General features: G+C 37.3%; 4 protein-coding genes across 7 annotated transcripts; 2 read left to right on the top strand and 2 right to left on the bottom strand.

Moving 5' to 3' along the window:
• The first annotated feature begins 766 nt into the window (after positions 1-766).
• LOC122021225 (UDP-galactose/UDP-glucose transporter 4-like) lies at positions 767-3,289 on the top strand. The gene is made up of 7 exons (XM_042579317.1): positions 767-1,090; positions 1,294-1,322; positions 1,404-1,605; positions 1,928-2,170; positions 2,279-2,380; positions 2,674-2,781; positions 2,856-3,289. The coding sequence occupies exons 1-7, from the start codon at positions 965-967 to the stop codon at positions 3,078-3,080; spliced, it is 1,035 nt and encodes a 344-aa protein (XP_042435251.1). The 5' UTR covers positions 767-964; the 3' UTR covers positions 3,081-3,289.
• An 896-nt stretch (positions 3,290-4,185) lies between these two features.
• Positions 4,186-9,978, top strand: LOC122019669 (bZIP transcription factor 29-like). Its single transcript, XM_042577125.1, has 4 exons — positions 4,186-5,406; positions 5,507-5,639; positions 5,720-5,804; positions 9,527-9,978. The coding sequence occupies exons 1-4, from the start codon at positions 4,382-4,384 to the stop codon at positions 9,772-9,774; spliced, it is 1,491 nt and encodes a 496-aa protein (XP_042433059.1). The 5' UTR covers positions 4,186-4,381; the 3' UTR covers positions 9,775-9,978.
• Positions 9,979-12,764: 2,786 nt separating this feature from the next.
• On the bottom strand, positions 12,765-17,958 carry LOC122019670 (polyadenylate-binding protein-interacting protein 12-like). Of its 4 annotated transcripts, none has more exons than XM_042577128.1 (11): positions 17,801-17,958; positions 17,261-17,704; positions 17,076-17,183; positions 14,988-15,032; positions 14,845-14,917; positions 14,649-14,761; positions 14,515-14,574; positions 14,376-14,423; positions 14,178-14,246; positions 13,113-13,174; positions 12,765-13,035 (listed from the first exon to the last, which is right to left on the bottom strand). In XM_042577128.1, exons 2-11 carry the CDS (start codon positions 17,684-17,686, stop codon positions 12,960-12,962), a joined length of 1,080 nt encoding a protein of 359 aa, XP_042433062.1. In that variant the 5' UTR covers positions 17,687-17,704; positions 17,801-17,958; the 3' UTR covers positions 12,765-12,959. The 4 variants fall into 4 exon arrangements, with proteins under 4 accessions (XP_042433062.1, XP_042433061.1, XP_042433060.1 ...); XM_042577127.1 differs by having other exon boundaries at positions 17,818-17,958; XM_042577126.1 differs by having other exon boundaries at positions 17,261-17,958.
• A 5,426-nt stretch (positions 17,959-23,384) lies between these two features.
• Positions 23,385-24,099, bottom strand: LOC122020372 (uncharacterized protein At1g66480-like). The gene has a single exon (XM_042578281.1). The coding sequence runs from the start codon at positions 24,010-24,012 to the stop codon at positions 23,569-23,571; it is 444 nt and encodes a 147-aa protein (XP_042434215.1). The 5' UTR covers positions 24,013-24,099; the 3' UTR covers positions 23,385-23,568.
• Between the last annotated feature and the right edge of the window lie 3,787 nt (positions 24,100-27,886).

Here is a 27,886-nt window from a genome sequence, read left to right as displayed (position 1 = left end):
TTTTCTTAAATATTTGTGATCATAATAAAGAATATTTGAGAGTAACAATATTTAAAGAAATATAAGATACCCTCCAGAGGTGTCCAAAGCTCATAGTTGCCGTTAATGACATCTTCAATTTCCATTTAATGAACCCAAATTAATTGAGTTGTGATCCTCTGTCCCTAAAATGATATGTCCCCATGTCTCCTCGTACGGGTTAAATCATATCTCAAAGATACAGTGCACATCACGAGGTCACCATGATCGTCCGATCGATGAGGAGACACATCATTTTGGAAACAGAAGATCTCAACTCTAATTAATTCTACATTAATTAAATAAAACTCAATTTCCGACACCAGCGAACATGCAACATTACCGGGACAAATTTTCAAAATCGCTTCCATTCATACCTCTGCATTACTGGACAAAAACACGGGACCCTAGGAAACAATACCAGGGGGGAGAAAGTGAGTTCACGTCTTCACGTGACAAATGCCGCGCCGCTCCACACGTGTCTCATCTCCCGTGCGAGACATGCCCCCCCTGTTACGGGGGAAAGAGTTACGATATCTCGCAGTAAATGCCGTCCGTCGAACACGACGTGGACGGTTCAGATTCCAGAGAGAAACGATGCGTCGGTGTTTTGATGCAGCCGTCGATCCCCTGCCCCATCCGATCGCAACCGTTCGTAAATAGCAAATATCGTGCTCATTTTTCCTTTTTTATATTTTCCTTTTTTGGTTATTTTCCATGAACCGAAAGCTCGCTCTCTTTCCTTAAATGCATTGAACAGGAGAGAGGAGAGGCGAGGAGAGAAGAAGAACGCCATTCGGATTGGATCGCCGGTTCTTTACGGTGGAAAAAGCGGCGCAATTCTTCTCTTCCTTCGTGTTTTCGATCTTATTTTGGTGTTCTTGAAGGCGGGAAGCGCTGTGTTGCTGCCATTTGCTACTCTGTTCTCCAGTTCTTCGGAAGAGAGATGAAGGGAGAAGAGAAAACTAGGTCTTTGTTTGGGATCTCATTGACCGGGAGGCCGAAGTGGCAGCAGTTCCTTCTGTGTTCGTCTGGTTTCTTCTTCGGGTACCTTGTTAATGGCGTTTGTGAGGTACTTCGATTTCTTTTCATGAATCGGGTGCTGTCCAAGGTTTTTTCTACTACATGCAATCTCTTCTCTTTCTAATGCGATTCTTATTCCGCTACTTCGATTCTTTTTTCATGAATCTAATCTGATCTTATTGAGATCGCTTACCTCACCCAACCAAATTTGTGCTATATTTTGCTCAATTCTTCCTTGTTTATTTGTTTCAGGAATATGTTTACAATCGATTGCAATTCAGGTATCGTTCTCAGTAGCCATTTCAGTTTACTCCTGATCTTGATTAAGTTTCTTAAATTGATTTTCTACTATTTACTTGCAGCTACGGTTGGTACTTCACGTTTGTGCAAGGATTTGTGTATCTTGCCCTAATTCACCTGCAGGGCTTCACCACGACTCAGATGGCGAATCCATGGAAGACTTATGTTAAGTTGTCCACTGTTCTTATGGGCTCGCATGGATTAACCAAAGGGTCCCTGGCCTTCTTGAATTACCCAGCACAGCTGATGTTTAAATCTACCAAGGTCTGTTTTCATACTTCTTTCGGCTGTTTGATTATCCTTCAGATTTGATGCAATTGTAGTGTTTGTCTGTTTAATGTTCTGAATGTTTGATGTTGATGCCATTGAAATTTGATTTATGTCAACTACCTGCATCCGATACTATTAGAATTTGAAAACATATGGTTTCCATTGGAGTCCATGGTTAAATTAGTTCGACATGCTTTCGAGTTTAACGACATTGCTTTTCTTGTTCATTAGCATAAGATAACTTGTTGGAGTAGAAGATGTATTCATTGTGAAACTGAAAGTACGATCTATGAACAAGTTGTGTGGTGTGTCTCAGGTGTTGCCGGTTATGGTAATGGGCGCCTTCATTCCAGGTCTTAGACGCAAATATCCAGCGCAAGAATACATCTCAGCAGTGCTTCTTGTTGCAGGCCTCATCCTCTTCACCTTGGCTGATGCCCAGACGTCTCCCAACTTTAGTGTGATAGGAGTGGTGATGGTCAGCAGTGCCCTTGTGATGGACTCATTTGTGGGCAACTTGCAGGAGGCTATATTTACCATGAATCCAGAAACCACTCAGGTGATTCCATATTCTATGGTCTTGTTTCCTGTATTAATGAGGTATTTCTTCGTATATGCTAAAATTTGCCTTTCTGACCTGAATTGGTTTCTGTCAAATATGTGATAGATGGAGATGCTCTTCTGCTCAACTGTGGTGGGACTCCCATTACTGATTCCACCGATGCTTTTAACTGGGGAACTCTTCAAGGCCTGGAACTCTTGCAATAAGGTGAGGTGTTCGGCATCCACAATTTGAAGTCTTTTCGATATTAGTTAGATTAAATCATGTGCTGTTGCATTGTGCATGTGAAATCTTAGTTATCTAGTAGGTTCTTTGATGGAGTTCTGTAATTTCCATATTATTAACTCTAAAGCTCGAAAAAACATGAAGCCTAAGTTGGAAGGATCATTCAGCTTAACATGAAAAAGACACAAGTTAATATGTTCTGTTCTACTTCAAATTACTTGAAAAGAATCTGTCATTTGAGTTGCGATTGTTTTTATTCCCATCTCTGAGTGCAGCATCTGTATGTTTATGCGGTGTTAGTCTTCGAAGCCATGGCAACTTTCATTGGTCAAGTATCGGTGTTATCACTTGTCGCGATATTTGGTGCTGCAACAACTGCCTTGGTATGTCTGGTCACTCAGCAGCTTCTCCTCGTTATTGGAAAAACTTAATCGCGTAAAATTGATGTGTTTCTTAGGTGACTACAGCAAGAAAGGCCGTCACACTTCTGCTGTCTTACATAATATTCACAAAACCTTTGACAGAGCAGCATTCTACTGGACTTCTGTTGATCTCCATGGGAATCATTTTGAAGCTGATTCCCCAATGCAAAGATCCGGTTTCGTCGAAACAGAAACAGAAGCAGCAGCAGTACCCGCTGGAGGATTCCGAGAAAGATGATGAAGCGAGTTCACTAGTGTGAACTCTGAAGGTAGGCACAAAATGTTGCTTATATGCACTTATAGTGTCGACCCCCATATGAAGATTTCATTAGTTTGAAGCATTGCATAAGATGTTTCTTTCGATTTGTTCCTCGTTGATTTTTTGGTTAGGCTTCAAGTCCTTCGCCAACTAATTCTAGATAGTTGAGATTGGCACAAAGTGTTTTTTTATATTCTTTATTTGAATCAATCATGCATAGAGGAATGATAAGAAGGATCTTTACATCTCTTCAGTTTAGTTGTGGAAGAATACAATGCGCGACCATCTCGTTGTCTACTTTTAATTGATTGCATAAATCAGGGAGAAGAGAGTGTTTTTACTGAGGGATTTTGATGGTTAGCGAACATGTTTAAGTGAGCAATGTATGTTTAAAAAAGACTTTATAAATTGATGATAAAATCAATTCAGTTTATTGCCAAAATACTGAAGTAAAGATCTGAAATCGACACTTTGAGAAAATTCAAATGCTGAAATTGGAAATATAATAAATAGAAATCCTCAATGAAAAATAAAAGCAAGGAATCATTATGATCAAAACCATTATTATTTTGCATTTATTATTTAATAAATGGTAGTATTCACAATAAATAATGAAATGAAATGGTTTTCACCGGTCGTGCGGGGTTTATTTTGCACGGGCCGTAAGTGGCGAGTGCGGTAAAGGCGCCAACTGGATTAACTCTTACTCCCGTTGTTACCTGGGTTATAAATGTGGGACCCGCCATTAACCAGATCAGGTATGTCGAATATGAGGCGAATAAATGTGGGACCTGGGAGTGTACGTGGGGTGGGTGAGTCTAGTGGGGTATGTTTTATTGTTTCTTTAAGAAGCGGCACACGCAGGCGGTGCCCCGCGGAGCTTCTGCGCACGGAACAAAAGGCGAGGGGATCGTGGGCACGGAGTCGCTGCTTAGTTTAGATCAGGATACGGATTTTTCCACCAGCGGGAAGCAGCTGATGGCGTTGGCCGTGAGTTTTTGGTGGGTTCCAGTTGAGTTAACCGGACCGTGTCGTGGAAGATTGCGCACAGGAGAAAGCGGGAGGGGACACGACTCGCGCAGCGATAAAAGCGACGACAAAAAGTAGAACTGCGCTCTCTCCACTTTGTTTCCTTCCCTCTGTCACTTTGGCTCTTCCGCCGTGGACTGGGCTTCTCCTCCGCCGCCCGCCGGCCGTCCTCTTGTCGGATTCTCCTTCTACCACCATTGTATATATTCCTTCCTCCTTCTCTTCCTCGTCCGACTGCAAAAGAAACCGCGAGAACTGTAAAAAGAAGGAGACATGGAGGAGAGGCGCACCGAATTGACGCAACTCCTCCACCATTCCTCAGCCTCCTCCTCCGCCGTTACATCGTCATCTCTGCCTCCCAGTCCATTGGATCCACCCAATTTCACTCAGCAGTTTCGCCACTTTGCTCCCTGCTTCAGGCTCGAAGCCGTCGACTCGTCCAAAAGGCCAGGCATTCCGCCGATCCTTCCTTCTCCGACCTCCTCCTCAACGGTGGCGCTCCCATTTCACTCACGGTCTCTTTCCCAACCCCTTGGCTTTGATTCATTGCCCCACCTGGCTACCCGTACTCCTCCGCCTCGGTCCTTGATAGTGGACTCCATGCTAATCGACGACCGGACGCCTGCTTCTCGTACCCCGGCACCGCGTGATGGCCTGCCGCCTCGCAGCGCGCACCGCCGCTCCCACAGTGATGTAGCCTTTGGCCTCCCCTTACCTTCGCACCCGGCGCTGCGGCCTATGCCCTCCCCGAAGCTAGTAGACAACGGCATCGCGGAGGTAGTCCGCGTAGGCGACCGCTGCAAATCCGAAATAGCAGCTGTGGACGATTTGATCATTGCTTACATGGACAGCTTGGACACGTTGAACTCTTCCGGAACGGAGGAGAAGCACGAGGATCTGGTGGAGTGCAGCAGGATGAGCGGAACGAGGACGAGCGGGGCTGACAGCAGCGATAATGAGGCGGAGAGCAGCGTCAACGAGAACTGCGGTGATGGAGGTTGCAGCAGGGAGAGGAAGGAAGGGAACTTGAGAAGCGCCGCAGGGGATCTGAAGCCAATTAGTTTCCGGCATCGAAGGAGTTTCTCCATGCTACAGTTTGGGGATGAGTCGCCCAAGTTTCCCACCTCGTCTGGAAATCATATGGGGCAACTATCACGTGGTGATTCGATGGACAAGACAATGAACACGTTCAATTTGGAGTTGGGTAATGGCGAGTTTAACAGCATTGAGATGAAGAAGATTATGGCAGATGAGAAACTTGCAGAGATTGCTTTAGCAGATCCTAAAAAAGTGAAGAGGTGCTTTTCTATAGCTCAAAGTTCTAGTTTTGAGCTTAACTATCTAAACTCATTTGCTGATTTTCAGAATTTTTACCAACTTCTATGCTTTGAATTTCAGAATTTTGGCCAATCGCCTTTCAGCTGCTCGCTCGAAGGAGCGGAAAATGCATTATATTTCAGAATTGGAGCATAAGGTGCACATCTTGCAAAACGAGGCTACTAAGTTATCAGCACAATTGATCATTCTACAGGTTTGGTTTCTAGTACTTCTTGATAAACATCTGTATATGTTCTAAAATGCTTGATGGGTTGTAGTACCATCTGCTTGCAGAGGGACTTGGCTGGACTTGCAAGTCAAAACAATGAGTTGAAATTACGTCTTCAAGCCATGGAGCAACAAGCACATCTGAAAAATGGTAACTTTTATGTCAAACTATTTTTGCTTCAACGTTTCATTCCATGTGAAAGTAAATCACGAGGGAAGACAAAATTATTAGGAAAAAAACCTTTCCATCAACGTAGAATTAGAGGCTCATGTAGTGGTTGTGATATCACTTTCATCTATGTTTCCTATTGAATGAAATCATGTGCATTATAGATACATTAAAGTCTGTTTTTCTCTTGTTTTTTTCCTCAATGGCAAATTAGACAGTGATTCTGTAATTATAAATTGTGATTTTTTTGCTTCCAGAACACTTATGACACTCAATTAACCTATAATCTTTAAATTCTAAGCATTCTAAGAGAATCTTTTCAATAGAATCTGCAAAAAATCTCAAATTTGCATGGGCTGATGGTGATTTCATTGACCCAAAATCCAAAGCTGGCATATGCCATCTGCATAGTACTCAAAAGACACATCTTCTATCTGGAATATGTTTGTTTCTGGTTGGGATGAGATGGACTGATGGGCACTATCTATTAATGCAAGTTCTGTGGTCTGTACAATTGAATGTATCATTATCTATATCACCCAATAATGTATGTCTAATTTTAGCTGGCTACAAAATGATTTCTGCATTTGACAATAATTCACATTTCAGTTTTTATTGGCTTGAACCCATTAAATATTTTAATACCATCATCAAGCATGGACACAAAAATTTACCAATAGTTTTCCCATGTTGTATTCCTCGATTAGGTACTTATTCTCTGTGTCATGTGGGGTGATTGATTATCTAAATTGCTGCTTCATATACGACAAAATATGATTAACATGTTTTTTTGGTGCTGAGACCTGTGTATTTTTTTTAATTGTTTCAGTACATGAGTATGGTTCTTCCTGTCGCCAAACCAACATCAACTCCCATTGTGTTCGTTATCATTTTCCCCCCTCTTCATGAGTGAGTTCACTTGGAGAGAAATGCTCAATGATGGTCTGAAATCAGATCCTCTGTCCCAAGATTTCCATGTCTTCATGTCCCCTCGCCAATTGGACGGGTTAGATCACATCTCAAGGATGCAGTGCACATTATGAGGATGTCATGACCGTCTGATCGGCGAGGGGACACAAGGACACGGGAATCTTGGGACAGAGGATCTGATTTCTAATGGTCTTGTCTTGAGTTTTATCTGCTTATTATTGGATATCTGGCCCATGTTTTGACACGAATAAGAACCTAGAAGTTAGATGGAGTAATAACTATAATTCACTTGGAGAGGAAATGCTCAATGATGGTCTTGTCTTGAGTTTTATCTACTTATCATTTGGATATCTCGTCCATGTTTTGACATGAATAAGAACTAGAAGTTTGATGATGGAGTAATGACTATACAATTTAGTCGTGTTTTTTTTTTGGGTATTACAGTCTGTTCGTCACATTTCCAAACATATTCATTCCATTTTATGGTAAAAATTCTATGAAATAAGTTACCTATCTTCTTAATCATAGTCGCAAAGAACTATCCCTCCAGACTATTGATGCTCACATACTTGCTGCTGTAGCCATAAGTAATAATTTGGAAACTCATTTGCAGTAAGGTTAGTATTCAAGAACAAAAAAGGTGAATGTTTTGGTTTTGAGTACTAATGATTTGGTTCTGAACAAATTGGTTTCTAGATATCTTGAAATAATCTACATGGGTTTCTTGTTTTCTGTATGGATTATAGTGTATGCGCTTTTCTCTGGTGAGGACAATCTGTTCAGTGTGCCTGTATATTACTTTTTTTTCTTCTATTTTTCCTTTTTTCTATTGTCATTTGCTGACTCAAAATTTGCTCTAATTTTAGTTTTGAAATGAAATATTTAACAATTTAATAAAGTTGCTTATAATAGTATTCATTTTTCTAAGTTCAAGCCCATGTTTCTGTGTAGTTGTTTTCAAGTTCTCTGTAATAGATTCATCTATGCCATAGTGGATAGATATACTCTGTGATAATTTATGCATCGTGATATGGGGCTGCTCTTGTTTGTTTCCTTCATGCTATAGAATTTGTTGAGAAAATAAATGTGCAATTCCAATTTGCTCTGCTACTTTGAAAACAAATACCTTTCCTCTTAAATCATGACTACTTTTTTTCATTTATGCAGTCAATTTATCTTTGGTAGATGCATGATTTAGTAGATTGGACTTGCTCATGCCCGCTTTCCAGTTAAATCTTTTTGGGACACAAGTCTTGCCAAGTTCCTTGGCCTCATTGGTTTCTTTGGATTTCTACTTCGGCTCGAGTTGGTTAATGTAGAATAGTTCGTGATTTATACTTATTGCGTTATTTGAGTTTGTATTCTTTTAGTAAAATCTATATATTTTTACGGTAGGGTGGAACGACTTTATTGTTGAGGATATATGTCCAACTTAAAGTTTTAAGCTTTTCTTTTCACATCAGTAGGTTCAGATTAACTAAGTGGACACATGTGATATACGATTTCCCATTTTATTTTTATTTTTTTTGCTCTTGGTCCTTTAATGGAATGCCATTAGATTAGAATGTTGGGCTGGTTCTTTTCCTGCTGATTTAACTGTGTCAGCATGAATTTCTCAAGGTCAAAGAAAGGGCTACGATCTATATTTACATAGATCATCGTAGGAGCTTCAAAGAAGTTTAACATATGTTTATTTTGTTTTCTTTTTCCCACTCTTGAGATTCATGGCATGATCAAGTTTCAATGTATCTTTCCTGCCCTTTTTATTGTTCTTTTCCTTTAAATTTGTTTTATCCTTCTCAGATAGTAGTTTCTCTATAAGTTAATTGACAAATCAATGTCTTAGGCTTTGGTCAAAAAGGAATCTGTCTTGGGCAATTCACCTTTAATTTGGAGATTTTTTATTTACTTTAGTAATTGTATTCTATGAAGCGGAGCGGATCTTAGTGCAATGGTAAAGTTGTTGCTGACCTAGACGTCACGAGTTTAAGTCTCGTAAACAGCCTCTTGCAAAGCAAGGTACTCCGTATTGATGAGAGTTTCGTGCACCGAACTGTCCAGTAATTGTATTCTATCCTCTAGTTAAGTTCGGTTTTTCTTTGACTAAAACTTATTTGCGGAGTCACAACTACAAGTTAAAGTTATAACATCAGTTCAGGATGTTCCATTCTATTTGTCTGGCAAATTTATCTAAAAGTTGAATGACTAGGGAGTTATTTGTGGGAGGATTTGTACCTACTCTATTCCTGCCTTTTTGTAGTTATATCAAACTTGGACACAAACAACTTTGATTTCTTTTTTATTTCGATGTTATTTTAGTCTATCATTTGATTTCTAAAGCTTCTTCTTAGGCTGTGTTTTGTTTAAATATTCAAGTGCATTACTGAATTAAATTCTGAAATGTCAGCTGAACATCATTGAACCAAAAATTAATGTATCATGGTGTCCCATACAGTGGGTTCCTTCTACATGTCTATTTGATGAATTCGATACGAACATTAGCCCATAAAATTTGATTTGGTATATGCAAATAACAACTTTGATTTTGTTAGCTGATGGCCGGTTAGTTCTAATTGCTAATTGTTGTTTTTTGGGATCCTATTTATCTGAGAAGTTTTGGATAAATTTTAAGGTTTGTTGTCCAGACCCAACACAATTCTCAATCTAGTATTGGTGTTTTGATCTCTCTTACTATCATGTTCTCTTACTATCTAGGTTTTCTTATTGTTGCTATCCAACTAATCCATTCCTTCTGATCGCCATGTATTATCCAGTCCTGAACGAGGCACTGAGTGCTGAAGTCCAGCGTCTAAAACTTGCCACGGGAGAGATTAGCGAAACTCCGCCCCCAAAACACATGAACCAACAAATGCAATTGAGTCCTCAAATGTTTCAGTTGCAGTCGCTGCTGCAGCAGCAGGAGACAAAGCCGCAAACTCCTCAGGTTTCTCCATATCAATTGCCAGTGCCACAACAAAATCAAACCAACTTGGCAGCCAAGCTAGAATCCAGCAAATGCTAGCCATCAATCAAGGCTTTGACGGCTCGACCGTGGAAAAGCCGCTGGTTTCGTCTACTTGGGGGGTTCCAATAAGGCAATAACTATGATATTGAAGCGAAATAACACATGATCACACTCAACTATAGATCAATAAACTTTACAACAGTTTGACAATGATTTTTCTCTATTCTTTTGGATTGTTTCTATAAAAATTTGCTTGGCACATGCTATTGTTTTCCCTAGCAAAGCAAAGTGTCCTGTATATCATTGGCATTGCTTGAATTTTTTATGTATAAAGGCAAAAGTTTCTATAATCTTATATATATATATATATAGAAAAATTTTATGCTGCGGTGCAATTCTTGCGGTTTTGCTGTGGTACTTGCCACGTCAGCAAGTCTTTATATCTGCACCTGCGAAGAAATCTAGGCCTGGATCGATCAGGCTCCAACCTGATCGGTCTGGGCCTCTCCTGATCGGTCTGTGGACCGATCAGGCCTTAGGCTGATCGGTCCCCAGACCGATCAACCAAGCAAAATCTGTCGAAAACGCTAGTAGATACAGCGCTACTGAATCTGGTCGCGATCCGGCCAGAATCCAGTCGCGATCCTTTAGAGAAAAATTTTGTTTTTTAATGTTTTCTTTATGTTAATTAAATTTTGTATTGAGCAATATTGCCATTCTAGCGACTTTGGAATGTCCTTTAGAGAAAAATTTGAATTTTAAAGAGAAATATGAGGACTCTTTGAAAATATTTGAATTTTAAAGATCTAACATGATTTCAATCCCATAATAATTTTTCATAATATTTCAAAATATATTCTTCAAAATTCTCTTGTGATATAGTTTAAAAGATAATTTCTTGTGAGAGAATTTTCATATTGAAATAATTGTAATTTGAATCACAAAAACTAAAATATGCATTCTTATCTTTTCGCTAAATCTTAAATTACTTCCAAATATTTTAATTTCCAATTTAAAATTACTAAACTTAAAAAATGATTTTCCCAAATAACCACTATAAATAATTCATCTGCAGACCCTCTCCAACCCAGGCCACGATCAATCCCTCCTCCGGCCACCGGAACATGCCCAGCGATACCCCGAATGATCCTGCTGCGGAGGAGGATCGGTCTTTGCCGGCGGCGTCCAATGCCTGTTTGGCGCTGACTGGCCTCGCCGGCGTTGGTATCTTGGCGTGGTGGGGCGTGGTGTTCCACCCCAGCAACTCGCAGCTGTGGATGGTGCCGGTCGGCTTAATCATGGTCGGAACGCCGCTCTTCGTGTGCCTCTCCCTCTCTGCCTCCTCCTGCCGCCGGCGGTTCAGCCTCCTCTTCTCCGACTCCGTCCTCCCCGACGACCCTGAAAAATAAACCAGAAAATTAATTAAGCTGTTGCTTAAATATAATCATCTTCATCTTTTAAATCTTCTTTTGAAATGTTTCTTTTGATTTCTTTGATAATAGTGTTAGAACTTGAAATTTGCATAAAGGGAAAATTGAAAAAGTTTCACAAATTTTCGGTTTTTTTTTTTTTAAAGAATGCATATGATATACATGAAAAGGGTTTGTATATTCTAATTAAAATAGTCCATGTTTCTTAGGAATATTATATTCATAGCAATTTCCTCTTGAGTGGCAAGGAGCCCTAACACGACAAAGAATTCTTAGATCTTCTCCAAGTATTTTAAACTCGTAGAGACGATTTGAGAAACAAATGGAATTAATAATTTCATGAAGAAGCAAAGTAAAATCTTCTCCACTTGTGGCATTCCCGAGATAGAGCTGGCCAGTAGAATGCATATAATCTATTTCGATTATCCAAGGTAGGTTACTTTTGGATCTTTAAGAATAATTAAATAACAAATAAATAATATTTATGATCATGTACTTAAAATTTATTATTGTTTAATCGAGTAACTAGCTAATTGTGAAAGGGATTAATGGATGTAGTTACTTCCGTGTGTCGTCACTCGTAGATACGACTGTGAGAATTAATAGTTTAATTAAATTAAAATTGGAATAGAAATGGTGAATTGAATTAATTAGAAGCTTAATCAATATTGGTTAAGTCAAGGTCAAGGAGAATTTCTCGAATTATGTGATTAATTATGTAGTTGTAAGAGGAGTACGTCTTCACGTGATTAGATGCGTAATTGATCTTGTAATCCATCATCAATAATGTAAAAGTCTTCGCATCAAAAGGTTAGGGTTGAAAATTAGCGCGACTCTATTGTAAAAGATTCAACCTAGAGTAATCATAAGTTGTCATTCAAAACTTGTTGATTAAGAAGCACACATTCTAAATATTACCAAGTCACAAATATCATATTTTTAAAGGCAAATCTCTTGAACATAAACAATAAAATGTTTTTTTTAAACAAGGTGTAGTGTAGGAAAATGAAGTTCTAGGGGCATAATTTGATGAAATTAACAAATTATATATATTTATATATAATATCAATTAACCCATCAAAGCGATTTTTTGGAGATGTCATGAAGATTTGTGGGACAGATTCCTAGTGGACAAGAGATGAATTTTTTTTAACTTCATTGAAGGAGTTTGTATCAAGAAAATATATAATTAAGATGAGTTGTTGAGTTATTAGTGGTAGGGTTATGAATAAACAAAGTTTTAGTTTTTATATCAACATAGTCTAAAATCACTGAAAAAAAATAAGTCAAGCAATGATTGAACAACTACACGACCAACAAGCAAGCCTATGCTGATTCCAGGACATACTAGATCATGTTGTTCAATGGGACCAACTGGTTCACATAGCCAACTAGCTAATCCAGCTCAACTAACACATCAAGTTCGATCGAATCTAGACCATCTGGTCTGGCCAACTCATCCAATAAGATTGATGTCAGCTCGACCTGCTCCTGTCACAAACCTAAAGAAGGGCAATGTCTCACCCGAAACCTCCACAACTATGATTTGCTAGACCTCTTATATCTGCACAGCCTCTGAGTACAATACATACTACAATTTTACATTATAAAGATAGATAGATCTAAATGCTAAGCATCCAATTTAAATGGAAGTAATAGATCATAGTTAGTTTGTGTTAGCAATCATATGTAAAGATCAAAGCCTAGTTACCATCTCTGTGCATTCTAATTCCTAACACTAACTGTTCTCAAATTAACCAAAAGGCAAATATGCCAATCTGTATATATACTGACTGACTGCAGTTATGCATCTCACGGAACTCCAAGATTCAATCGCATGGATGCGCGAGGCGTACGGGGACGCACAGGAGTCTTAGAGGGGCTTACCCTGCGAAAACAGGTGTTTAATTTCAGGTTGCATTGCGCAAACAGAAAAAAAGGTGCTAGAGACACATAAGATCATACCTTATGGGCAAGGATCCCAGAACCACACCACTACAGTTCAGTGCTGAAGTTGCACTCTCAGCCTGCAACGAGAGGATTCTAAGTTAAGAAGGTTTCATTTGAAATTTATGGAATTCAAATTGTAAAAATCTACAAATCTCTAACATGTGCAAATTTAAAGCAGTATGCAACCTCCAATGAAGTTGTTATACATTTGAAGAATTTATCAAAACCACCACCAATATTGACCTTAAGTGCACCAAAACCAATCATGTAATGCTTATTCAATCCAATGCCGTCTAAATAGTACTTTTAATATTTTATTTTGGCAATATTTTTTTAAATAAGCAGTAGTTTGCAAATATTACAGAAGTTAGAATACTTATCTACCACATAATTACCACACGCGGTATCTCCTCAATTCATGTAGAAGTTTAAGAAATGACATCGGGAAAGTGATGATCATGTCCAACATCAGCCGTTGTGTTGTAGTTGGTTAGCTAACTGCTTGTCTCAAAACTCAAGCCATTACTAAAAGACTAACTATATATTTATAACCTTAATGCTAAAGGAATGCATTGTGAAAAACTCAAACAATTGTTTATATGGCATGAAGTTCAGTGTCCAAACAAAGCATTCATGAAACACTAAACATATTGAAATTCACAGCGACTTCAACAGATGGCATATCCATTAAAAAAAATAGACAAATTGTTCACTTCTTGCAAAGAAGAGATTGTTAATATTATTTTATCTGGCCACTCAGTGGAACCCCATTTATGTTTGTAAGTGACAATCTGGGCTTTGTTGAAATATATTCTCGAATTTAAGAGGGGAGGATTAGAGATAATCGAATTAACTTTGTTATCACATGACATCATGTTAGGTTTGTGTATCAGATATACATAAGCAGGAATTTACGTGACTAAGCTAAACATTACATGATTATTGGATATGCACGTGCATATTTTAGCATGAAAACGTATTCTGGGAGCAATATCATCATTAAGAATATTCATTATATAGAAATAGCAAAAGAGTTAAAACATGAAAATTTATTCTATATTAGTACAGGAAGAGTCAAACCATCACAAATTCAACAAAAGCAATCCTCGTTGAATGATGATAATCGCCAAGTAATCTGAGCCGGTACACCTGTACCATATTATTAAATTGCTTAAAAAGTGTAATCATTTATTTCTGAAAAATCAGCATTGCAGCTTATAGTAGTTAGAAAAAATAAATGATAGAGTTGAAAGACGACGCAAAGAGTAGCCAACCAACCTCTCCACATACAGATTCAAAGAAGAGTTTAAGATCTGCTTGAGAAATCTAAAGAAAAGATGTCTTAGGCACACAATGCAGTCAAAGGTAGAAATCAAAATACTGAAAACTAAGAGTTAAATAATTAATTATATTCCACCTTTTTGTCAATATTTGTACAGTAGACAGTCCTTGAGCACATCTCACGTTCATCATTTGACTGTACAGAAACAATACAAGTAAAGAAAAATATTCAGCTGAATGATAAATCTTCCAATTTAAAAATTATCCTACCCTCGGTAAAAATGTTGGATTAACTGGTGCAATTGCAGTCTTCGAAGGCAGCACCCGTACTGGATAATAACCCAACACAGTTCCTGACAGATCTAAAGCAGCTCGAGCACCCTCTGTTTTGGAATTAGCCCAAAGCATTGATCCATTATGCTCAGAAAGACACTATATTCAAGAAACAACAATAGAAACAGTATACCCTCATCGGTGAACTCTATAAAAGCAAAACGAAGGACGGAATTTGGATCCCCACACATGCGACAGTCAACAACCTGAAACAGCTCATGGATTACTAATCAAAAAGCAATAAGCACTGAGAGACGAGAAACAAAGGCAATGCACCTGCCCACAATGGATAAAAAGTATTGCAAGCTGTTCTTCTGTGACCTAGAAAACAGGAAAAGGTTAATGCAGCTAGATTATGAGATTTGAGAAAGACTAGACTCCTCTCATCTGCAATAGATCAATTATTCTCTTTAGTGCATCAAGCTCAAAATGGTTGTCACTACTATACTACAAGATAATACTCGCTTACCAATTATTTTAACATTGCAGCTTCATGTTTTAAAGTTAGACTTTGTCTACTAAATTTTATTTCCCTAACAATAAAAGAATACCACAAGCTAAAAAACAAGCACAGTATATTCCATATACGGCTTAAACATAACTGCTGGTAATTTCACGTAAATCCTCAGGGCATTTCTGCAGATAATTTCATTACTACCAAAAGACAGTTACTATTTACAAAGAGTGATCATACAAGTGATACAGTATCAGGATTATTTTGTGGGAGAGTAAAGGTCAAGATTTTTCTAGTACCTAACTACCCATTAACCAGGTTCAAACCTGCAATAATACTAGATGTATCTGACACACGAAGTTTTGTATGATAAAATTCATGGACTTCATCATAGACATCTGCTGGAGCTTATAAAAATATAATAATTGACAAAGGTATATTTGGAGAATCATTAATATTTGGCTCACTGTTAGTTACTGCACTCTTCTTGATACATCTTAAATAGAGGTATGAAATGAATCACGGAATTCAAGAGTTAAAAGGCAAGTAAGGTTATTTAAATTTTGAAATGTGATGTGTATTTCAGTGAAATACACAGAGATGATGCTATCCATTTTTCTATTTTCTTGAAAATGCACTCTAACATGACAACCAAGGGCTAGCAATTTCCAATGAGGTAGGATATCGTCCAGATCAGATGCCAAAGTAACTTCCAACAAAATAGTAAATGGTACAACTCTCTACATATTCAATCGTTTGAACCCAACAAGACCCAGGTAAAAAAAACGACACTAACTGGTACATTGTATTCCTCCCATATCATTCACCAGTGCAGCAGGAGACTTCTTTTCAAGACCCTTGAAGGTGGATGAGAAGTTGCCAATAACACTTAAATTTTCATACTCCCATATCATTTCCATGTAATCACTATGCACAATCATACTCCATTACCTACAGTTGCCTCTGCCACTTGTGTTTGCCACCTAGCACCAATCATTACACTTCCTCTACTCCAACTCCCAAATCATAACATAGTAAGAACAACTAACTTACTTGATTAATTGAAACAACATAATTACAAAAGAAAAGAAGAAAAATATCATATTTTTTACTATTAAAAATTGAAGAAAAATATCATATTTTTTACTATTAAAAATTGGCATTCAAGTGCTCATGAAGACACATGAGACAGTTCTTTGTAAATTTTCAAAATTAATGACAAATTGTTTAACTTGAAAAGGTTTAAATATCACTTATTTTATGCCAAAAAATAATTAGAAGGTTCAGGCAACTGCATACATAATCCATGGAGAGAAAAACAAAAGTTTGGCGAACAAAAAAGCATTTTCAATCAAATAAATCTCCAAAAAAATAATAATATTATATCTTTTAGCATCTCAAAATTCATCACTACCATAAAAAGGCAAAACTACCTAGAAACCCCCTTCTCTCTTTGAAGTTGGGAGAGGTTCCAGACCAGTGCTCAAGAATTGCTGAATTCAGATGTTAAATATGGTTCAAGTTTATCTTGCTTTCCTAAAAGATTAATAAATTTTGATGATTGCCTAAAGTATACTACTCAAACAACATAACAACATTCTCAGCTCTCAATTGAAAAGTATGGTTATAGATAACATATACGCACGCACACTTCCGGATTTCAGCATTCTTGGAATTTCCTAGATATAGTTTCAACATGCTACTATCCCACAATAAAAAATGTTATAGTTTCAACAACCCTTATAAGGACAGGGGAAACATAAAAAGACAATGCAGTAATTTACAGCGACAGTTACAGCTCAGCTGAATTAAACTCTAATAACATACTCAGATGGTAGAAAAAGTTTCTGAGCAAGCAAAAGACACAAACACAAACAAATTACTTTCAGGTCGTGGAAAATCTTTGATACCTGATGATCAATTTCGGATACATACACGGTCCTCCTGATCACTTCCTCTCGCTGCGCCAAACTCGTCCGGCTATTCATTCGACGTTTCTCCTGGTCATATCCATTCTTCTTCTTGGCATAAACCACCCAAATGCGTAAGTAAGGCAATCAAAGAAAGGGATCCAAACAAAAGAAAGAACCCTTACCCGTCTCCCACTATTCCCAGCAGAGACGCCATTGGCCATCCCATCACTCACCACAAACCGATTCCCAAAAAACCCTCCCCCAGTAGCAACGGACCCGCTTGCCATCCTACCAAGGGACGGCGGTACGAATTCCTCCGCCATCGGGTTCAGCTTCGAGAGCAGCTCCGCCAAATCCCGCATGTCCTGCTTAAACCCTTCACTCTCCGACCCCGCAGGCGCGGAATCGGAGAGCCCGTCTTTGGCATGTGGCTGGGCGAGCGGCAGTGACTTCGCAAGGAAGGAACCTGGGGAGGGGTGGTCGTACATGGGACGGAGGGTGGAGAAACCAGCTGAGGAGGAAGCCGCCAGATCCTTGGGCCTGCGGAAATCCGGCGATCTGCCTGCCATCGTCAGATCGACGCCGTTCGATCTATCAACGATGTCCATGATCCCGATTCACGAGGCCTAAGAAAGACGCCACCCTTTGCTCAACCACTTCGCCGCTTATGCTGCAGGTACGGCCTGCTCTATATATAGAAGGGATAGAAAGTAGCTGGCGACCTGAACGGTAAGCTCACCGGAGTATGGAGTGGCCATGCAGGGAAGGGGAAGCCGTTTTGGTTGATGGCAGAGCAGGAGCGGGATGGTCACCGTCTCACCGCCTCCTCCTTACCCTTCTCCTACTCGCTTCTTCCCTGTCCACTGCCACCACTACTACCAGTCTCGTACCTCCCCTTTTTTTTTCTATTTTAACATGCCTACGGACGGTAGGATTTACCTCGTATTTCGAAAACCTCTTGATCGGACGGAGGAGAACCGACTTTCTTACATCTACTTGCGACGCGACGCTACGCTTTGGCTTCTGGTCCTGTGAGAATCAGGGGAAGGTAGGTCCGTTGATCGGACGGTGGGTGGGGATGACCAAGGCTACCAATGGGACCCGGCACTGCGAAGGGGGTGAATGTCGGGTGTTTACGTTACTAGTCATCGTAGAGCTTCACTTTTTCTCTGATGAATTAATGATGCTGGCATGCATCCTGATGCCCACTGACGGACGGATGGCGATAAGGACACGTGGAGGACGGGAATTGGGGCCATGCATGCAGAGGGAGGGAAAGATGGGGGACCGCTTTATGCGTTTTAAACTGAGTTAAGGGGATTTTTTAATATAAATATCAATATAAAAAATGATTAAGGTATGGTAACATCTGATCACAATAAAAATTTTTCATTCTTCGATATCAGAAGCGTTTAAAAAAATTCTAAATATCAATATGAAGAAGATCTTAAAGTAACCGTACCACTCGGATGATTAAGAAAAAAACTAATGAAACTTTGTTAAGTAAATGAGCTAACTCATGCCAAATCTTATAATTTTTAAACTTATTTCATACAGTCATTGAGTCAAATCGAAGTTAAAATAAATTAAATATTAAATAATTATTTAAATTTGACTTAATTTATTTGTTATGGGCTTTGTTTTATATTATCAACTTCTCAATTTAAATTTAAAATAATATTTAAAATTTTTATATTTTAAAATTTTTAATTAGTTATTAAATTTGATAATATAAATTTTTTATATATTTTAATTTTTTTTATTTATTTAACATGTTGTTAATTATTGATGAACGTAATTTATAAATATTAACAAATTATTTAAATGTATTCGATTAATTAAACTTATGTATTAAATAAATATAAATAAATTCTGGATTCATCTAGAATCCTCAAAGCTCAATTTAATGATTTCATTTTGTCCGCCTTTACTTAATTAGAAATGCCTCAAATTAACATATAAATTACCATTAGCTCACCAATTATTTTATGCTGACTATTGCTCCAACAGCAATTTCTATTCATGAAAGCCTCACATTTAATTGATTTTCCTATCAACTAATATTAACCTCCAATCGACTAAGGACATTATTTTTGGACGGTATGAAATTTAAGGTTTTTAATTTAAGATCAGTAGCAGTGCAAATTTAAAGTTATTTTTCTGGTAAAATAGAGAAAAAATTTCAAACATAATTTTAATTTTACATATAGTCTCAATCATAACAAATTTTATTTCCATTATGTATGTAAAATTTTATTTACTTCAAGTCACTCATGCAAATATTATTATCTAATTGCCCCTCAAATTTTTTAGGTGCAAAAGGTCCAAAAATAAATATAATTCCTCTTAAAATCAACACTTTATATTATAATAGAGTATATTTTCTATTAAATTGAGTACGACTTTTTTTCTACTTTAATATAATTTCTCCTAAATTCATCACAATTTTTAAAAAAATAGTATATTTTCTATCCAATTAAGTACCATTTAAAGAAAATCTAATATATTTTCCATCCAATTGAGGTGGAAAAAAGAATCGTGCTCAATTTGATAGAAAATATACTAAAATGAGTATAATTCCTCTTTAAAACAACACTTTATATTAGAATTGAGTATATTTTCTATTAAAGTTGTCCCTCGTATTTTTTAGGTACAAAGTCTAAAAATGAGTATAATTTTTGTTGAATTTAGCATTTTAAACTAGAATCGAGTATATTTTTTATTAAATTGAGCATGACTTTTTTCCTGTTTAATATAATTCCTCTTAAATTCAGCATCATTTAAAGAAAATCTAGTATATTTTTCATCAAATTAAGTACCATTTAAAGAAAAATCTTGTATATTTTCTTTCCAATTGAGGTGTAAAAAGAATCATGCTTAATTTGATAGAAAATATACTAGATTCTAGTTTAATGTACTGAATTTAAAAGGAACTATACTCATTTTTAGACTTTTTATACATAAAATATCAGGGGCAGTTAGGTAAAGATGTTTGAGTAGGGAGTAGAAACAAAGATTTTTCCAATGGAGATTGCATGCAAAGTTTTGTTTGCCAATGGGGGCTGCATGCAAATTTTCCCTTATTTTTTTCTCTAAAAAAAAATAAATAATGTAACACTAAATCTAGGACGACCGATCTAACCTTATAGAAGTTTTTCATACAAACGACCCAGAAGTCCATGTTGGATCATAAAATCGCTAGAGGGGGAAGAATAGCGATCTTCAAAAATTGTGAATAAAAATGAGTTACGCAGAGAAAAAAGAAAACAAAGCTAACAAAGTCAAGTTTTACTTGGTTCGGAACCTTCGATGACTCATACTCCAATGTCTGCACTTATCGAACGCTTTCGTTGGACAATCACTATCAGTTCGAAAATGTGTTACAAAAGATTTAATACAAGAACTATATATGAAAGGTTACCGACAATAAAGAAAACTAAGTAAAGCTTGATCCTGTTGTCGGTAGAGCGTTAGAGCATCGTAGGAGCCTTTTTGAAGTAGCGCGCAGGAAGAAAAGTCGTAGCAGACGTTGTCCTGAAACTATTAGTAAAAGGCCCTTATATAGGCATATTCTTGGGGCCTGGAACCCCTTCGGGTGCCTGGACCATACTGACATAGCGAGCTTTCTTCGAAACTTTATTCGCAAAGTTTTATCCACCTTTGGGCGTCTGAACCCCTTTCGGGCACCTGAACCGTTGATGCGTTCCAGCTCAGCTTCGGGATGAAATTTCTGGTCTGGGCGCCCGGACTAGCTCCGGGCTCCTGGACTGCCCGAGTGCCTGGCGTCCACCTGGGCGAGGCTAGTCCGAGCGCCCAGACTCTCTTTTTTCAACATTCTTCCTTGTAAAAACAAGGGTTAGTCCATGAAACTAAAAATATAGTTATCATTTACAGAGTTAGCACAATACAGTAGGATAGTAGTAGTAATTAGATCTTATCTCCTCGAGACCAAGATCTAGTCAAGGTCTCAACTTAGATTTTCCAAATGGATCTAAATTGAACTGACACCTACAGTTCCCTCAATGGGAGCGCATCCTCACTTGATCCCTCCTCCAGTTGTTTACCTCTTACTTACCAACTGTAGTCGCTTGACTTACTTTTGACACACCAAGTCTTCCCGCCAGTTATCAGGTCCCGCGAACCCAATTAGACTTCGACCGGTTGTCGGGTCTCGCGGATCCAACCGGACTTTCCGCCAGATATTGGGTCACGTAGACCTATCTGAACTTCCCACCAGCTATCAGATCCCGTGGACCTAGTTAGATTTTAGCCTGATGTCAAGTCCTTCAAACCCGTTAACTCTTGCACACTTGGTAAAACAATTAGATCATAAACACTCTAACTTTAATCTACTTATTATTCATCAAAATCTAATTTAAATTATTAATATAAACTACATCAATAGTCTAATATTGCATGAATGAGCATTCCATTTAAAGAAAAAAATTATAGTTAGAAATCGAATTATATATTAATATATAAGTGAAATTTTTTGTACTGTAATCCGGGGCGCTACTTTTAATCTCTCGAAATTAATCACCTGGGTGAGGTTTGAAATTTATAAGGAGACTTTTTAATAGTTTAGAGAGTAGTAAAATTTTATACATGGCATAAAAAAATTATATTTAGAGCTCAACTCTATGTCTTATTGGTTGCCCATCCCTCTCTGTAATTCTATGTCAAGTCCCAAGGCCAACATGAGCTATAGAGTATGAGTTTTGTACCAAAAGTCTCCTCGTGGAAGCTTTTAAAATAAGCCATTAGATAATCTTCCCTTATTTAAATAAACACATTATTCTTAATGATGTTGCCCAAAAAAAACAAGCCTCAAGATTATATTTTACTCACATAGCTAGTCTATCAAACTCTCATGTTTCAAGATCTTCACCTCATCGATGCTCCTTGTGTTTCAATCCACCTCATCAGGCCTTCAGTTCCACATGCATCAAATTTCACAAGTTTTCTCCATGTCATCATTCTCCATTCTTCTCGCCTTTCAAATCCACCTAGTCATGGATTTTTGAGTCATCGAGTTAGCAACTACTCAATGTTTCTTGTCCTAGGTCTATTTCACCATATCTCTAGTCCCTCGAATGCACCAAACTCTTCGAGATTACTCCATGCCATCCTTTTCCCCTTGCCACCTTGTACCATGCCTCTTAGCTATCAAACCAATGATCTCATGATCACATGAAGCTAACCCGACCATATTGAGTTAACTCTAAAAGCTACTATATGCACTATTCTAAGTTCTTGTACATTTAATGCACACATGAAAAATATAAATCAAACCTAACTTACACTCTTTGTTAAACACATCAAAACCATATAGTTGAATCTAACTACTAAGAGCATCATTTAATTTCCTTAATAATAAAGACACTACACTTTTATAAACTCAATACAAATTAAAATAGGAAAAAAAATATCACTAGCTAGAAAATATAAGAATTGTAATATTTTGAGTTTCTCTGTATAGTATAAAGTGCAACTTTAGACCACAAAGTAGATTTTCAACTAATAACAATCCTTGCCAAACAAATAACATATCTTGTAACTTGAAATCCATTTTACTTCTTTCAATGAACTTTTCTAGAATGATCATGTACTAAAAGAGGCATTACATGAGAAATATCACAATAAGTACATACCATATATACAATAAGAAAAAAAAAAATATATATATATATATATATATATATGTGAGACTACTTAAAGCACCAAAGAGGTTAAAAATAAGCTAACCAACTTCTTCTTGTGAATTTGTGGTTCATGAGTTGTTGTAAGTCAAAAATGAATTGCAATAGCTGGCTTGTTGGGATTTCTTAGGCATAAAACACAATAAAATAGGCCCTAGAAATTAAATATTGTAAAACACAAATACTCAATAAAAGTTGCAAAATGTTAAGAGTTTGGCCTTTAGCCTTGCCACCTAGGAACTTCTTTTGTATGGTTAATCTTGCACAACAACCAGTAGGAACAGAACATGCCCGTATCTTTCATGCATCTTATAGTGCTCCACTGAACAAAACTTGGAATCCCAGTCACTGCACAACAAGTCTTACCAGACAAACTGGATCATATCTGAAGCACTAGCATATCGACTAATGATGTTGGATGCTTTAAATAATTTCTGGATTAAGTTAGGTTTATGTAAATGTCAACTCATATTTCTTCCTTTCTGAACGAAGAAGATCTGCACTAGCCAACTTCATCATCATCACTGCAACTTAACTGGTGGATGTGCATGATTATCCACTTCATCAACTGTTGAGTGGTTAACTTGCACATGAAAACACTATGGTGTACAACAGAATTCATTGTAGTTCATGCGTCCATGGGCTATCTTGCTCTTCTCTGCTAAAGAGAGGAAGAGAAGAGAAGAGAAGAGAAAGAGAGCCCCTATGATTACATGTGTATATGTATGTCACTGTAACTTGCAAACTTAACATATCATTCAGATAGATACATCTCTATTCTCTATGCCTAGCTAGCAGAAATCACTGCCTTCTGGTATGCTTTGTAAAGTAGGCCTCCACTCTATAGATCTCTCCTTGTCACTCGAAGCACCATGTTTATTGCTCTGTTCTCTTCGGAGAATAGATAGCATGTCAGCGGCGGCAATTCCTCCCTTGCTTAGCATGTCCTTGAGTTGCTGTTTGGTAATAACCAACTTGATTCTGACAACCCCGACTGCACCATCAGCCTCTGTGATCTGTTTCTCAGGTGGTAGGAGATAGTAGAGCTGTCCGTGCCTCATGGAAGCAGCCGGATCCAAGTATGTGATAACCGGAAGTGAATCGGAGACTGCGTAGCCGGGGAACTCATTCAGCACCTGCTGGACCTTCAATGGTGATTGGTACTGAAGGATCTGGCCATCTATCCTCATTATCTTGATCACCTCCTTCTTCTCAACGACTATGCAATTCCCCATATTGAATGCGAGGCCTAATTGCAAAGGTAGGAAGGAGGAGGGAGATCTCAGTATTTAAAAAGGGGAGTTTGGCCAAATGACCCTCTCTCGGCCACAATTCACAAGCATACCCTGGACAAAGTGCTCAACTCGTCCCCACCCTTAAACTTTTGTTTCTTGTGACTTGAGATTCTACAGGCAAAGAGAATTTGTAGGCCAAGCTTTCTTCTTCCACTAAAAAGCCAACCAATGAGAAAGGTGAAAAATGAGATCAAAATATTGCCACTATTAGTTTAGTGGTTTGGATTGTTGGAGTGGGAGGGGCCACTGAAATGCATGGTTGGCTGGCTAGCTAGTGGGTTGAACAAAGGCACTAGGGATTACTAGTCAATCACAGAGTTTAACTTTCCGACCTGTTCATTCCATTTCTGAAGTAATTATCTAGCATTTCATGAACATGTTTTGCATATACCGAAATAATTAAACATCCTTGTGCCATCTCTGGTACTTCAAACAAAACTTGTTCAAATTAAATCTAAGTAACTCGCGATCTGCAGATCAAACAGCTGTTTGTAACTTGGTGTAGAATTGCATTTAAATTACTGGCCGATGATATAGAAAATTCTTAATTTTCCACACGCGCATGCACAGGATTTCTGATACGCAATCGAAGGGAAATGGATGCGCATGCACTTTCCGATCTCTTTCTCACGTTGCCTTCTGACTCTGAGCAATTTGGTTTTTGCCACCATTAATTTGCAGAGTTCATCATCCCTTCAATTCTTCCAAGCTAGAAAATGACAAGGAGTTTCATATTCACCTCATGAGATGTATATCCGCATGGTGAATTTGTAGGGCTCTCGGTTGAATTGAGTCTGAGTGGGTGGTGGGGTTGTGTTGTCAGCGCACAATTCAACACGCATGGCAGAGAAACTCATGCTAGTGGAGCCAGAAACAGACTTACATTTTAAAGCACCATCACTCGGCAGCAGCCACGCCATATGGTAATCATCTTTTCCGTTTTTGCGTGCTCTCTCTTTATTGAAAACTGTGCATAAAACCAAATGCATGCAACAGACGGTCGGTTGATCGATCGATCTCCAAAATATTTTGAAGGGAAGTCATCGACGATGCATGCCTTATATTAGTAATGCAAGCGGCAGCAAAATATCTCAAAACAAACGTACAAAGACACATCAATCATCAGTATACAGTTATTTTTGCTGCCATCAACTTTTACTTCTGATCAGTATACAGTTCGCCGCTGCACCATGGTCACTACAAGAAAACCTATCATCAATGACCGAATTAGGGAATTAGCGAAGAAAATATATTTCTATTTAAGTCGTTAATTAGTAAAGAAAATATGATTTTGTCACTAATTTGAGACCGAAATAGTATTCGTTCATTGAATTAGCAACGAAAATATATTTTCATCATAATAACAGCCGTTGTTAATAAAAACATATTTAATCTATTTAAATTAGTAATGAAATTAAATTTTCATCATTAAATTAGGGCCAGACAATAAAATCCGTTACAAAATTAATTACGGAAATTTAAGGTCTTCTCTCTAACTCACATGTAACCCTCTTCCCTCTCCTAATTTCCCCTTTTCGTTTGTTCTGAGGCCTGACATGGCCTTGGCCAGGGTGACAGTGAGCTTGGCCGACTATGAGCTTGGCCGGTCCCGAGCTCAGTCGCTACCTTGATTAGTTAGCCCTACTCTTGTGAACTTGATCGGTCGCGACCTCAACTAGCCCTAGTCGCAAACTTGGCCAGCCAAAAGCTTAGTATTTGTTAGGCGGGCATGAAACTCTGAAAATGATTGTTATTTGTAAACACACTTGTATTTGATTGTTTGACTTCGTAATGTTGTTTTGTGCATGTTATTTGTGTAGATTTTGATATTTTCTTTGAAGAGATTCTAGCTTTTTTGTTCATTGATTTTAGATATATCATGAATGGTTATTTAATGATTTAATTAAACTTAAATTTAAACTATATGCATGCTTAGTTGCTTAATTAGTTTTACACGTTTATTAATGTTATAAATTTATTTTTCATTAGGTTACAATGTATGTAACTAATACTTGGACGTACAATATATATGTTAGAAAATTGATTTATCACTAAAAAATATTTTGATAGAGTTGAATATATAGCTTATGGAATTCGCTAAGCATCATCCAAACTATATGAATAATGATTATTTATGTTGTTTGTGTAATCATTGTAAATGTAGAAATACAATTTTTCTGATGATGATACCTTGAAAGTACATCTAGGTAGAAATAGTTTTATTCCAAATTAATATAATTGGTACTATCGTAGAGAGTCTTATCTATTTGAGCAAATTGGATCTTCTGTTGCTTCATGATTTAATGATAATGTAATATAATTAATGGTTTACGACGCAAGGAATGTGGTTGATCATTCAAATATAGATGAAATATCAATATCTGAATTTTAAAAACTATATAACATGTTAAAATATAATGCAAGAGAAGTGTGGGAAAACATTCTTTTTGATAATGCTCAACTATCAGTTACTGTAAAATTATTGAACATCAAAGTAGAACATTATTTTTCAGAACGATGTTACGATAACATTTGTTATTGATTTGAATTCTATTATTTTTGAATCATGCATGATGTTTTGAATCATGTAGTTTGAATGTTGCTTTATTGATAGTGTGGTTCGTAATGGATTTGATAGTGTATCGATAATTATGCTTTGCTGAATGTTGTTTGCTTTTTTGTTATAATGATTCTGATTGTATCGTTCTTGAATGTGAATGTTGTTGTTATTGAAATATTAGTTATTGTTGAATATGAATATATCATTGTTGTGAATGTATAATGTAAATAGGATAAAATCTCTCAAAATAGAGAAGATTCTCAAAATTTTATGAGAAATTAGTGATAGAAATTAATTCTGTTGCTAAATTATTGTAAATTAGCGAAGAAATTTGTTGTCGCTAAATTATCGACAGAAACAAATATAAGCGAAACCATCAATCAATAGCTAGTATGTTATCATCAGAAGCAGAACCTCGTATTTCTTCCAGAAAATCTCCCAATTGTTCCAGAATAACTAGAAAGAGATTCTTTAACCAGAAAGAATTCAGTTCAGATTTAGATCTAGGATACTTATCCAAAAGTTTTCGCAACTCAATCATGTACAATGGAATCATCAAAGATTTGATTTTTTTCTAACTCTGTCTATAATATTTTTCATCGCTAAGATTAGCGACGAATTTTTATTTCCGTAGCTAATATTAGCGACACAGTTAAAATTTCATCATTATATTTTTGCGACGGAAATTAAATTTCATTAGAAATAAATTCTTGTTGCTAAATTATGTCGTCGACTAAAATAATTGAGATTGAATTTTTCGATCAATAATTGGTTGCGGTGGGTGATCATTGCAGCTCGACAAATCTTTGTCACCCTACAAATTGAAGTCGTTCCTGTGAATCACAAATGAGATATCTATTCATTATACATAAATATATTCTGATGATTACATACTAGCGTCTGTTGGACGCAATATATTCAATCTCTCTTAGCTTTATTTACCTCGATCCAGACGTGCAGTCCAATTAATTGTACGAAAAGTAAATCACTTTTCATGATCTCCCAATTCGTAACGTAGTGTTTAGATCTATTATCATGATGTGGGATTGAAGTGGGGCGGCACCGCCTACAAGACTGGGCAAACTCGGAGGTCGCAGTCGTCAAAGAAGAACGATATTATATTTAGAGCATCAAATTAATTAAAGGCAAGTATGTAAGTTAGTTACGTTGAATAAACTATGAAACTGTGGCATGCACTTCTTCTCTTCGGCCCGTTGCTTCGCGCACTAATGTCCGAACATTAACTTCAACTTT

The sequence above is a fragment of the Zingiber officinale genome, chromosome 9A (assembly GCF_018446385.1).
Source record: "Zingiber officinale cultivar Zhangliang chromosome 9A, Zo_v1.1, whole genome shotgun sequence".
Classification (NCBI taxonomy): Eukaryota; Viridiplantae; Streptophyta; class Magnoliopsida; order Zingiberales; family Zingiberaceae; genus Zingiber; species Zingiber officinale.
Note: the sequence above shows the minus strand (reverse complement) of the source record. Positions and strands in the feature narration are given on the sequence as shown.